This window comes from Gorilla gorilla, chromosome 10, assembly GCF_029281585.2.
Source record: "Gorilla gorilla gorilla isolate KB3781 chromosome 10, NHGRI_mGorGor1-v2.1_pri, whole genome shotgun sequence".
Taxonomy (NCBI): domain Eukaryota; kingdom Metazoa; phylum Chordata; class Mammalia; order Primates; family Hominidae; genus Gorilla; species Gorilla gorilla.
Window position 1 is genome coordinate 41,554,215 of NC_073234.2, and position 12,287 is coordinate 41,566,501.

Below are 12,287 nucleotides of genomic sequence, written 5' to 3' on the forward strand. Positions count from 1 at the left end.
AAGACTGTTATCCAAAATATACAAAGAACTCTTAAAACAGTAAGAAAACTAACAACCCAATTTATAAATTGACCAAAACTCTAGACTAACACCTCAACCCAGAATATATACAGATGGCAAATTCACATATGAAAAGATGTTTTACGTCATATATCAGCAGGGAAGTAAACAGCAATGAGATACTACACACATATTAGAATGGCCAAAACCCAGAACACTGATGATACCAAATGCTGGAGAGGGTGTAACAGAAAGTCTCATTCAAAGCTGGTGGGAATGCAAAATGGTACAGCCACTTCAAAAGACAGCTTGATGGCTTTTTATAAAACCAAACATACTCTCACCATACAATCCAGCAATCATACTCCTTGGTATTTATGCAAAGGAGTTAAAAACTTATGTCCAAACAAAACCTGCACAAGGATGTTTATAAGCAGCTTTATTAGTAATTGCCAAAAGTTGGAAACAACTGAGATGTCCTACTGAAGTAGGACATCTAGATTGGAACATCTAGACAATGGAATATTACTCAACTTTAGAAAAGAGTAAGCTTTGAAGCCATGAAAATACATGGAGGAGACTTAAATGCATATTCCTAAGTGAAAGAAGCCAGGTGAAAGGACTACATTCAGTATGATTCTAACTAAATAACATTGAAAAGAGTCGAAACTATGGAGATAGTAATCAGTGGTCACCAGGGTTTAAGGGATTGGGATGACTATTTTGAGTACAGAGTTCCAGTGCACTGAAACTACTGCACCATGCCAAAAGTGAATCCTAATGTAAAAACTATGAACTTTGAGTAATAATGATGTGTCAATACAGGTTCATCAATTGTGACAAATTTACCACTCGAGGGGCCGGGGTGGGGAGTCATGTTGATAATTAGGGAGGCTATGCATGTGTTGGGGCAAGGGGTGTATGGAAAATCCGTGGACTTTCAATTTTGCTGTAAACATAAACCTGCTCTAAAAAAAATGGTCTATTTTTACAAAAAGTCCAGAGAACAAGAATAGGCTGGGAAGGGGTTTGAGGGGATCTTCCGTGATGCCAGTAATGTTCTCTTTTTGAACTCTGTTTGTTTACTCTGTATAAATCTATTAAAATGTATACTCACGAAAAACAACAGTAAAAATTCATTTCAGCCCTTAGGAATTCATTGTATTTTTGGCCGTGTCTGACTTCTATTGACATTGTCAATTATGTCCATTCAGACAAAAGAAATGCCCTTAATTTGGTCTGGTGTGGAAAATTATGTTTTGATTAGCAGAGAGTAACAGCATTTAATGGCCCTTAAAAATATGTAGTATAGATTTCATTTCAAAAATTTAACATGAATTTTTTTATTTTAATTTTAATTTAATAAGCAATACAGGTTTTTTCTTACATATTATAGAAATATATATGCACGTACTTTCTAAGAAACAGCACAGACCTGCAGTAAAAATTAGTGATAAGTAAGAAACAATAACTAAAATACAGTAAGAATAGAGTACAGAGGAACATGGACAGGGTTAAACTGCATAATTCAGACAAGAGAGATTCTGATTTTATTGCAACCTTCCCACCAAACTTTCTGTCCAAAAACAATAAATAAAGCTCAGCAGATAGAAGCACTTATGATCAAGGTCAATGTTGAAAAATAAGTAGCACCTTTGGTCATTAAAATGATTGTCGACATTTCCAGGAAGCTTAAATACAGCATTTCTGATTTTGAAAAGAAAATAAAACTAATTAATATGTACCATAAAGTTTAGCTGTTGCATATTTCAATATTTGCATAGAATGTTTGACAAAATAAAAAGGATTCAAAAGAGTTTCAATTTTAAATAAAGAAAATGCTACAGGTGTTTTGTTTTCTATGTCTTACTTTTAAAATTAGCCAGAGAATTACTGTAATATACATTCAGCCTGCATCGTAGAATACTGTAGTAGCATTTTAATAATCAATATCTATCAATTCATTTCGATAAAGGAATACTCTATGCCTGGCACTTTGCTAGATATTAAAGTTGTCATTATAACTAAAATAACGTCCTTGTCCACAAGGAGCTCACAGTCTAGTAAGAAAGAGATGAATTTGAAAATATATTTGAAACTGTAGGCAAAATAAGTACCCTCACAGAGAAATTCAACATTTGGTTTCAAATTTGTTATGCAGTGAAAATTAGAAACTACAACTGAGATTTTTTTAAAACATTATGTTCATATAACACTGTAGTATACCTGAAAGGCAAGAACTTAAACAAGTGTGCTGAAAAACAAAGTAGGAATATTTGAATAAAATATACTTTAAAAATGATCAACAACATAAAATATTCCTGATTTAAATAAATCTAAGTTATTTTATTTAGTTTAAGCAAAATATGTATCCATATGAAAATGCCAGTTCTTTCATTTTTGGTTAATTCCTTTACACATATTATTTGCTAAGTTCAGAAGTGCTATATATACACAAATTTCAAAAATAAATAAGTATCCCAAGATCACATAACAATACTTTAAGTACATTCATGTGTAAGAAGGCAAAAAAAGAAGGTTCTATCTTATATTTTAAAATTTTGACAGGTATTTAAATGTATTATTTTATACTTTATTTTCTTTAAAAATGACATAATACAGCCATGATTTAAGTCATGTAAAAACAACTCTTTGGATCATTTAGGTGTCAAGCAAAACTATCCTCTTTATTTCACTATCATAGTAACCATAGTTGATAGACCATGTGGCAATATGATCATTTGTTCAGTGGTCATTAAGATATCTATAGAATAAAGAAGACAACTACATTTTATTTTTTTCACTTAAAAATCACAAAAATACAGCCTAAAATATAATTTATATTTTAAAAATAATTCTAAACATTAACCCCTAAATCTAATCCCTTAAAAAATTCTTGCAAAAGTTAGCTGGATGTGGCTGTTGCCAAGGAATGTCTTTTATTAGCAACAAGTGACTATCTATAACTTTTATTCCAACAATCTTATTTTAAATATTTGTTTCAATTTAATACTGGGATAAGAAAAACGTATTTGTTCAAAGTATGTAAGTAGTAAGTAAAATAATTTCAAAAATCTATCAAAAAAGGAGAATTATTCATTCTAGGAAATAATTAACATACTGGTTTAAAATATCTGGGAGAAGAACTTTTACATAAAAAGCTTCAAATTTAGTCAGTTGTAGCAAGCACTTGAAAAGACCCTGCTCTTTCATCTGCAATATCAGGAATTACTATATCTGACTCATATTTGATTAAGTTACAATCTCATTTTTGTTGTCACTACAAAGAAGGATCTTTATATTAGTAAATGCACTCACTGCAACTACTGAGGCCTGCCTCCTGTCAGAATGACAATGCAGTCTTAGCATACGGGTGTCGGTTTGGCTGAATCTAACCAAACACATCACGTACTACAGATGTTTTTAGGGCCCACTCAATTCATAAAAGATTTTACTGCGATACATGAGTTTACCCAAATTTTTATTAAAATGTGTTTTTAGGGTAAATATCTTGATGAACTAGGCAAACAAATACTGAATGCAGATTACTGTTTTTACAGTTTTACCGGGAAAACTCCTAATAGCAACCCCTCTTCCCCTTCACCACAGATCTTTAATTTAGGTGTGATTTTTGTTTGTTCTCTACACGGGAATAAAGGAGAAAGTCTAGAAAGACTGTATCTAGCTAGATAAGATGCAGAGGTAGATGGAATCTCTAATATAAAAGAAGCTCTAATTACACTGTTGCCAGACAGCTGTTATGAATTTTAGTATTGTTTATTAGGTGAAGAAAACATTCATAAAATAAGAAATTTTTGAGATAGAACTTATTCTAATAATTTCATTAACACATGTTCAGGTTCTTAGATCAAGAAATACTGTAGAAGTGTTCTCCTCAAGACTATGCTATGGCAATAATTTCTTGCATACAATTTAATAATTTAAACTTGAACTGTGTGTTCTGTGCTCTGGCGTTCTACTTTAGAAAAAAATGAACACTGCTTCTAAAATAAAAAGGAACATAAAATAAAAAAGGAATTAATGAGATATTGACGTTTTTTATTAATACAATGTTGATATGTTTTAAATGATTTTGATATTGCTATAACAACATATATTGTGCAAAATAATCTCACTAAATATTATTTCCGATTTGCCACGAATTATCTGCTGTGGCAATCAGGAAATAGTCTTCAAAGTAAGTTTGCAAACATGATTTTGCAAACCATGATTGGAAAAATATATTCATTTGGGATATAAACTATCAAGTACGGTTGTTATATATATTTCTAGGAAAATATTTTATTTACTCTACAAAGATCATCATTATGACCTTACGGCTTCTGTAGTGCAATGGAGAAAAAAGTGTGTTAGAAGTTAAAAGACCTGAATTCTATCTCCAACCCTGCATTTATTCAGAGTATTGGTATAGGTTTAGGCAAAATCCTTAATCCAGTCTAGTTTTATATGGTAAAAATGTGGATACCTAACAAAACTGAGGGTTGAGAGGATGAAATGAATTCATTAAACATATCTTCTGAGACATAAATATATCAAAACAAATCAAAATACAATAGATCTAATGTCTAGAGATAAATATTTTAATTCATATTTGCTATTTCACTAAATCTAGAAATACTAATGCTTTAGTTAAATATAGAAAGTTGATGATAGAAAAATAAAAGCCATCGTACCATTGAAAAGCTTGTCAGAAATATGTACTCTTGAGATTAGGAGGATGAGAAAAAAAATGTGTACTCTAACGAGGAAGCTATATAAACTGAGTCTAACTCAAAACATTTATTTTAGATGCATGTAAGAATTAAAGTCTTAGTCAAAAGAATGTTTTAAAATTTCATCCTAAATTTATGTGAGATAAAATGCCATTCTTTTGTTTTTCTGAACAGAGGAGCTTTTTATCAACTTATTCTATTTTATTTTTATTTTTATTATTTTATTTATTATTGTTATACTTTAAGTTTTAGGGTACATGTGCACAATGTGCAGGTTAGTTACATACGTATACATGTGCCATGCTGGTGCGCTGCACCCACTAACTCGTCACCTAGCATTAGGTGTATCTCCTAATGCTATCCCTCCCCCCTCCCCCCACCCCACAACAGTCCCCAGAGTGTGATGTTCCCCTTCCTGTGTCCATGTGTTCTCATTGTTCAGTTCCCACCTATGAGTGAGAATATGCGGTGTTTGGTTTTTTGTTCTTGCGGTAGTTTACTGAGAATGATGATTTCCAATTTCATCCATGTCCCTACACGAACTTATTCTATTTTAATAGAATGTTCAGTATCAGTGTTTTCACACTGAGATTCTCTAGCTTATTTTGCCATATTTAAATTAAAAAGAAACAAAAAATCCTGTTTGATCATGTGAAAAATATTTACTGAAATGTGAATAAATTTATGATCATTAATTGCCTACTGAAATATTCCTGAATATTGCTCACCTTATTAACAAGTATATATGAAGACTGAAAAACATGTAGATCATGCAAACAAGTGTAACTAAATACACCAAAGAAACAAAAGTCCATACTAAATATGTCCATAATTAAATAAAAAATGCTAAACAAGTTTTACCTAGATATTATAAAAATATAGAAAGGAAAACATTTAAAAAATAATTATATAAAGAAAAGGGGGGAGATGATGAAGAAGCAGGAGATTGGGATGGGAGATGTAATTTGATCTAAATTCCCATATGCTCCTGTAAAATCAAAAATTCATTTTGCAGTATTAATTTTGCTCTTAAGGTAGAGACTTTTAAAATGACCATTCTCAATACTACAGCAATTCTTCCCTGATTTGCACATAAATGAATTAAAGTGAAGAAAAAGCAGTAGAGAAGACTAAAATAAACCAGATTGTAGCACCCTGTAAAGAGCTAAAATCTCCAGTGTACAAACAACTGATAGGAAAGAAGAGAAAATCAGAACTATAAAAAAATGACATAAGCTCAGAAAATTACTCATTTTTAATTGTATCAACAAAGAGAATTTATAATTTTGATCATGCAAGCATTATAATTACTGATCATTGGGCCTCTCAGCTTTTAAGTGCCTTCTCAAACATGAGCTCTGCATATGGTTGTGCAGAAATCAAAATCTTAGAGAGAGATGAGTAAAGTCAAGTTTGTAATATTAGTCTTATATTCTCAATATAGATGCTAATTACTGCTCTGAATAGTTGTGGTTAGAAATCTTGTTTCTTGTATGATGTATCAGTGATGTCACTGCATTGATGGAGACTACAGAATAATACATAATGGTGCAATGTGGTGATGGTAAGCTTTGTTACTCAATATTGTCAGGCACTTTAAGAAAATCAAAAACATTCAGGATAGTGCCAAGGAAGATCAGTTTTTCAAGACTCTAAAATCATATTCAATTATATGTGTATGTAATTATAAACATGTGCATCATGGCTGACTTTGAGAAGAATGCAGCGCCTTGCAAGTGCACTATTTGAATAGAGCTAAGGAGAATTATAGTCTAAGGACTGCAAAAGTCTAGATGGAGAAGACAAAAGCAATGACACTTGTTTTCTCTACAGAACAAATAGACAAAGAGGTGAATGACAACAAAGATGTTGAAAGAAACTTGAAAAATAAGCTACGGTGTAGGGTAAGTTGTATTAAATGATGAAAATTAATATGTAACTGTATGGGTAAACCAAATCATTTGTATCTTATAATCTTTTTTTTGGTAGCTAGGGATAATATTATAAATGGAATAATCACTAAAATTCTAAATATAATGTTTTCTAGTAAGAACATTTTACTTTTTTTTTTTAATAGAGACAGAGTCTCACTCTATTGCCTAGGCTGGACTGCAAGTGGGGCCATTATAGCTCACTGAAGCCTCAACTTCCTGGGCTCAAATGACCCTCTCGTCTCAGCCTCCTGAGTAGCTGGGACTACAGGTGCACACCACCACATCCAGGTAATTATTTTACTTTTTGAATCATGATATGTAGCAACCAATCTGGGAATTATTTATTCATAAAAGATAACATTTTCCTGCTAACTCCAACCTCAGAAAAAATGTATTATGCCTGACTCAAATATGTCATTATTTTTATGAGAAAAAGAGTCATATTGAAGTAATTATGTCTATATGTAATAATTATCATTATTTGAGATAATTTGCATTGGGGAGAAAAGCAGGCAATCAGAAATTACATATTCAAGGCTGGGCGCAGTGGCTCACGCCTGTAATCCCAGCACTTTGGGAGGTAGAGGCGAGTGAATCACCTGAAGTCAGAGTTCAAGACCAGCCTGACCAACAAGGAGAAACCCCATCTCTACTAAAACAAAACAAAACACAACAAAAAAAGCCACAAAATTAGCCGGGCATGGTGGCACATGCCTGTAATTCCAGTTACTCGGGAGGCTGAGGCAGGAGAATTGCTTGAACCCGGGAGGCGGAGGTTGTAGTGAGCTGAGATTGCGCCACTGCACTCCAGCCTGGGCGACAAGAACAAGACTCAGTCTCAAAAAAAAAAAAAAAAGAAAGAAAGAAATTACATATTCAGGTTCTAGCGAATGCAGTTCTCTGATAAACACTAAATAAATCATAATACAAGTTACAGTTAAACCTAATTGTTTTACTATATAGGATGTATCTTTTTTGTACCTATATTTTATCTTCCTTTGCTTCTCTGGCCTCTATTGGGAGGCAGCACGGTAGTGAACACCTCGGGGATCTTTCTGGTTAGGTAAACCTGAGTTTTAATTTTGGTTCATACTGCCTTTTAACTTTGGGTAGTCTGCTGAGCTTCTTTGTTTTTTGTTTTCACTCATCTGTCATATCAAGCTAGTAATAATTCTGCCATGGTTTTGGTTTTCATATTGAAAGGCATTACATAAGCAAAATGCATAATACATAAATATTAGTTCCCTTTCCACTATGCATCCAATCTCCCTATTAAATTAAGCCTAAAAATAACAATTTTTATTTTGTTTTATTAAAAGTCTTCCACATTCTACATATGAAAGGGATTTTTTAAAGGTGTTTTAGATAAAAAATGTTTCAACTAACTGACCAAGAATATCTCTTCATATTTATGTCATCTACATAAAAACTTACATTTATATCATATATCTTTTAGTCTTCTTTTCTATATTCTTGATTGTCATGTTGTACAGCCAGAAAAGAATGAGTATAAATTATCTAGATTTTTTAAAGTGCACATTCAAACATAGAAAATCTAATTATTTTACTTGTTTCTTAGTACTAGGCTGAGGCCAATGAGTCCATGAGCTAAAGGGTTGAAACTTGGCACCAAAAAAGTGATTATTTATGAGACATGTAGATTTATACTGAGAAAACATCATGTCTTCCAATATGAAATACACTAAAACCAGATTTGTTGTCTCTTAAGGTGTGCTAGGTGAATGCAAAAAGGATCAGGAAAGGGGGTGAGGATAGGTCAGGAAAAGTGCAAACCCAATGTTCTATTCATAAATTAGTGATGGCATATTTAAGGTTAAGTAGTAAAAAATATGGGGGGCTCAGTTAACACGAATGAAAAAATAGTTAAAGTAGCCATGAATTATTTGGATACCTTGATTTAATGACACCCTTTCTTCTGTACAATTTCATAATGTGGGAATAGAGATTAGTGGGGATTGTAGTGGTATACCCTGACTTTGCTTCATGATATCACAAATGTTTAAAACCTATTATTCCCTAGAGAAAGAAATATGTTCATACTAATTGTTGCAGAGGCAGAAGCCAAATATATCTCCTCCTCCATTTATGTGACTATATAATAATGAAAATCCTAGGTTGATACACTTTTCTCAATCTTGGAAAGATTCTGCTAAAGCAGCAAATCTAACAAGTTCAAGAGGGTGGGGAGAGTGAACAAGTAGAATAATTTATATTACCCTGGAACAATTCTGAATCCTGTAGGTATTTATGTCACTGTTTCAATTGTGTTCTGGTTTAACTGTCAATATTTATGCATAGCAGTTAACGTGTGTGCATATTTGTAACAACTGTGCAGTGCTACTGCCAGGTGTGACTGTACAAACCATGTGCTTTGAATGTGCAAGTTTTACTTTCTTTTCTAACAATTTAATACAGTGTTAGAAATAAATAACGAATGAAGACAACCAAAGAGCAGCCAGACAAATGTGAACTGGTTTTGACATGACGAGAAACTCATCAGTAAGTAAATAAACCTCCTCCCTGGAGAAGGCCACTGAAATGCACCCAGGAGGATGTCTCTACTAGAAGGTAATAAAAAATATATATAATGTAGTCTTTGACCTAAAACCTCATGATTATTACTTTGCCATTTATTTCCCCCTGGTATCTGATGTTCATATTAGTTTAATGTGCCTTTTCAGAGAATTCAAGACACTTTTTGGAAAGTAGAATTTTTTTTGAAAATTTATGATTGGAGAGGTACTACACAATTTAGAGGTTACATTTCTTGACAAATCTGAGTTGAATAAAAAAGAACTAAAAATATAAACATAGCTAATTCAAGAATCAAGATCGGGTGAAACTAAATTAAAAACAGCCGTAAAGTCCCACATTTTCCCTAATTTATTTACCTATGATATTGGCACATCTTGTTTTACTTAACATTTGAAAAATACAAATATCTCTTCATATGCAAAAGAGCAAATGTTAAATGAAAAACTGAATTTTATATAGCTTCCTAAATATGAGCCACATGCTTAAGCAGTGAATTAACTTTATGAATCAAATACTTAATGTTAACTATTACGAAAGCCTGGTATCCAGTGCAATCTCACCAGAAAAAAATAGCACCTGCCTTTATTACAATAAAAAAATGGCTAATTCCCTTTGACATCTTAAGAGTGACACTACTTTAATTGTCAAGCACTAAATACTTTTTAAATTAATCATAATGTTAAACTTCAGATTTATAGATATAAATATTATATTTATAACTTTAGTCATAATGTACAATTTCTTTCTTGTTTAAAAGTACTTTCTCACTCAAAATGGTATTTATAGTTTAAAAAGAATATGCCTCTGTATTCAGGAGTGTTTCAAATTCCCAGATGTTTTCACATAGTTATGAAAATGGGAAAGTGCTGAATTAAACTGGGCTGCAATATTTCAAGTTTTTTGCTATCAGATTATAAACTATACCTACAATTGCAAGTCATACAGTGTCTCTATTTCTAGAAGGCTTTTTAAGTTTCCTGGCTTAGTTATGTCCAAAGGCAGCAGGAAGTCTCATCAGTAGAGGGCAGAATTTTCAAGTGCTGCCATTCTTATCCTAGGAGGCATTTCCAGTGGTTGAGCACAAGGCCTGTTTGTAGTTTGCTTTTGCTCTTGCATTTTGTGGAAGGGAAGGAACTGAGAGAGCTTAGAGGGTTCATTACACCCCTCACTCTCTTAGTCGTAGTCAGATGGAGTATTCATAACAGTAACCTCCAATTACCACTATGTGTTGGGAAAAATTAGAATTCGGTCTACTTACAATCCTGCCAACTAGGATTTTACTTTGATATTTCAGTATAACAGTGAATCTGGATTGATGCCTGATTAAAATAAAATCCCTGATTATTACTTTCTGGATTACGAACTAAAATCCCTGTAAAATCAATGGATGTGGCTCATTGTTAAGAGTCATGCAGACTTTTACATATTAGGTAAGAATTCTAAAAATTATTTGAGGGTTCTATTCTCTAGCACCAGGTACTAATGCTCCCTACTCAAAAAAAATCATGTGCATGGATTAATCAAGTCTAACTGTGCTCAGATTTAATGGTTTAACATTGATTTTCTTTTGTCAAACTTATATATGCAAATATTTTTATAGTAGTCAGATGTTATTTTTGAATAAGGATCACCCTCATTTTTACCCATGTGCTTATCTTTAAAACCAACATTGTAAAGTAGCATGCAGACATATGTTTCTTTTATCTTCATGGATTATTTTTACCTTAAAAATAAATTAACATTTTTTTTTTGAATTTGGGTTTTATTCTCCAGATACTCTGTGTACATGTGGGTAAGTATGTGGGAGTATGTGTGTTTGTGTGTAAGAGGGGATAATTAATTGTCTCTCAACTCTATCTCATACTTTAATATCAAATAAAAAATGAAATGTATAAAGGGTCACTTTGTAGGATTAGGCATCCTCCTTACCTACCTAAACCAGGGTTTGGGATTCAGAATTCTCCATATAACCAAGACCGAAAGTCACTGGAAGACTTTAAAATTAGTATTTTAACCACCACACCCAGAGTCAGGTATGGAAATAAACCTATAGCATGGATTCTTTCTATTGCATAATCTCAAAATTTAACTATCCAAATAAGTTTTTAAAAACTAATTTAAAATTTGCCATTGAGGAAAATATCATCTCCATCCTTAATTGTGACTCCTCATTTCAGCTAAAACCTTTTCTAATAATTTAAAAAAACAAAATGAAAAACAAACTCCTAGATAAAGTCATAAACACTGAAATCAGAGATGTGATTCTTGTTAAATGTTAGTTTCTCTTTCTGAGGTTACACTCTGTGCATTTGAAACTTTGACGTTAACATCTTCCGAATATTTAGATTTGCTCAAGGGTTCAGATTCTCTGGTCTTCTGCCTTGCATTTTCCTCCTTCCTTTCCTTTGCAAGCAATCTATAGTTGATAGCATTGCCAATGAGCAGCCACACGCTTGCTGCTACCACAATAGCCCCACAGGACATGTACATGTATTTATATTCTCCAGTTAAATCCACCAATTTACCTAGAAGACAAAGAACATCTTTTAAGTTGGCATAATAAAACAGTCATATAATGATAAAAATTCAAATAAATTATTCTTCAAAGTATATTCCTCTTATTTAAATTAATGTCAAATAAGACTTTAAAAATAAAAAAATCTAGATTATGACTTCTACATATGCTTAGTAAAGGTATGCAGAGACACTTACAGTATTATATTACTAGTACATTAAATTTACTAAAAATTATTTCTCTCGGTAAAATATACAAACAAGACAAACTAGGCATTTTTTGTGTGTATATATTAATACATACACGAGTGAGGTATATTTTTATATCTATACATGTGAATATAGATATCTCTATTTACAGCACATGTTAGGATTGCTTCACCCTTTCCATGCTTCCTTTTCTCTTCAATAGAGAAAAATTACTTTCTTTAGGAGAAACCCAAAGGCTTTTACATGGTTCCTAACAGTGTCTAATATTTACTAAGTGCTTTCTCTATGCCCCATACTAGCCTAAGAATTTTATCTGTAATATCTCACTTGATCCTTACAA

At 32.2% G+C, this 12,287-nt stretch overlaps 1 protein-coding gene across 3 annotated transcripts in view; it reads right to left on the reverse strand.

Annotated features, from left to right (window-relative positions):
* Positions 1-1,327: 1,327 nt before the first annotated feature.
* The window catches only part of SLC16A7 (solute carrier family 16 member 7), a 191,582-nt gene continuing 180,622 nt past the window's right edge, over positions 1,328-12,287 (reverse strand). For all 3 annotated transcript variants that reach the window (XM_031016541.3, XM_055359221.2, XM_055359222.2), the window contains one exon: positions 1,328-11,748. In XM_031016541.3, coding sequence (XP_030872401.2) covers positions 11,492-11,748 — 257 coding nt within the window. In that variant the 3' untranslated portion in view covers positions 1,328-11,491. The remainder of the gene's footprint in view (positions 11,749-12,287) is intronic.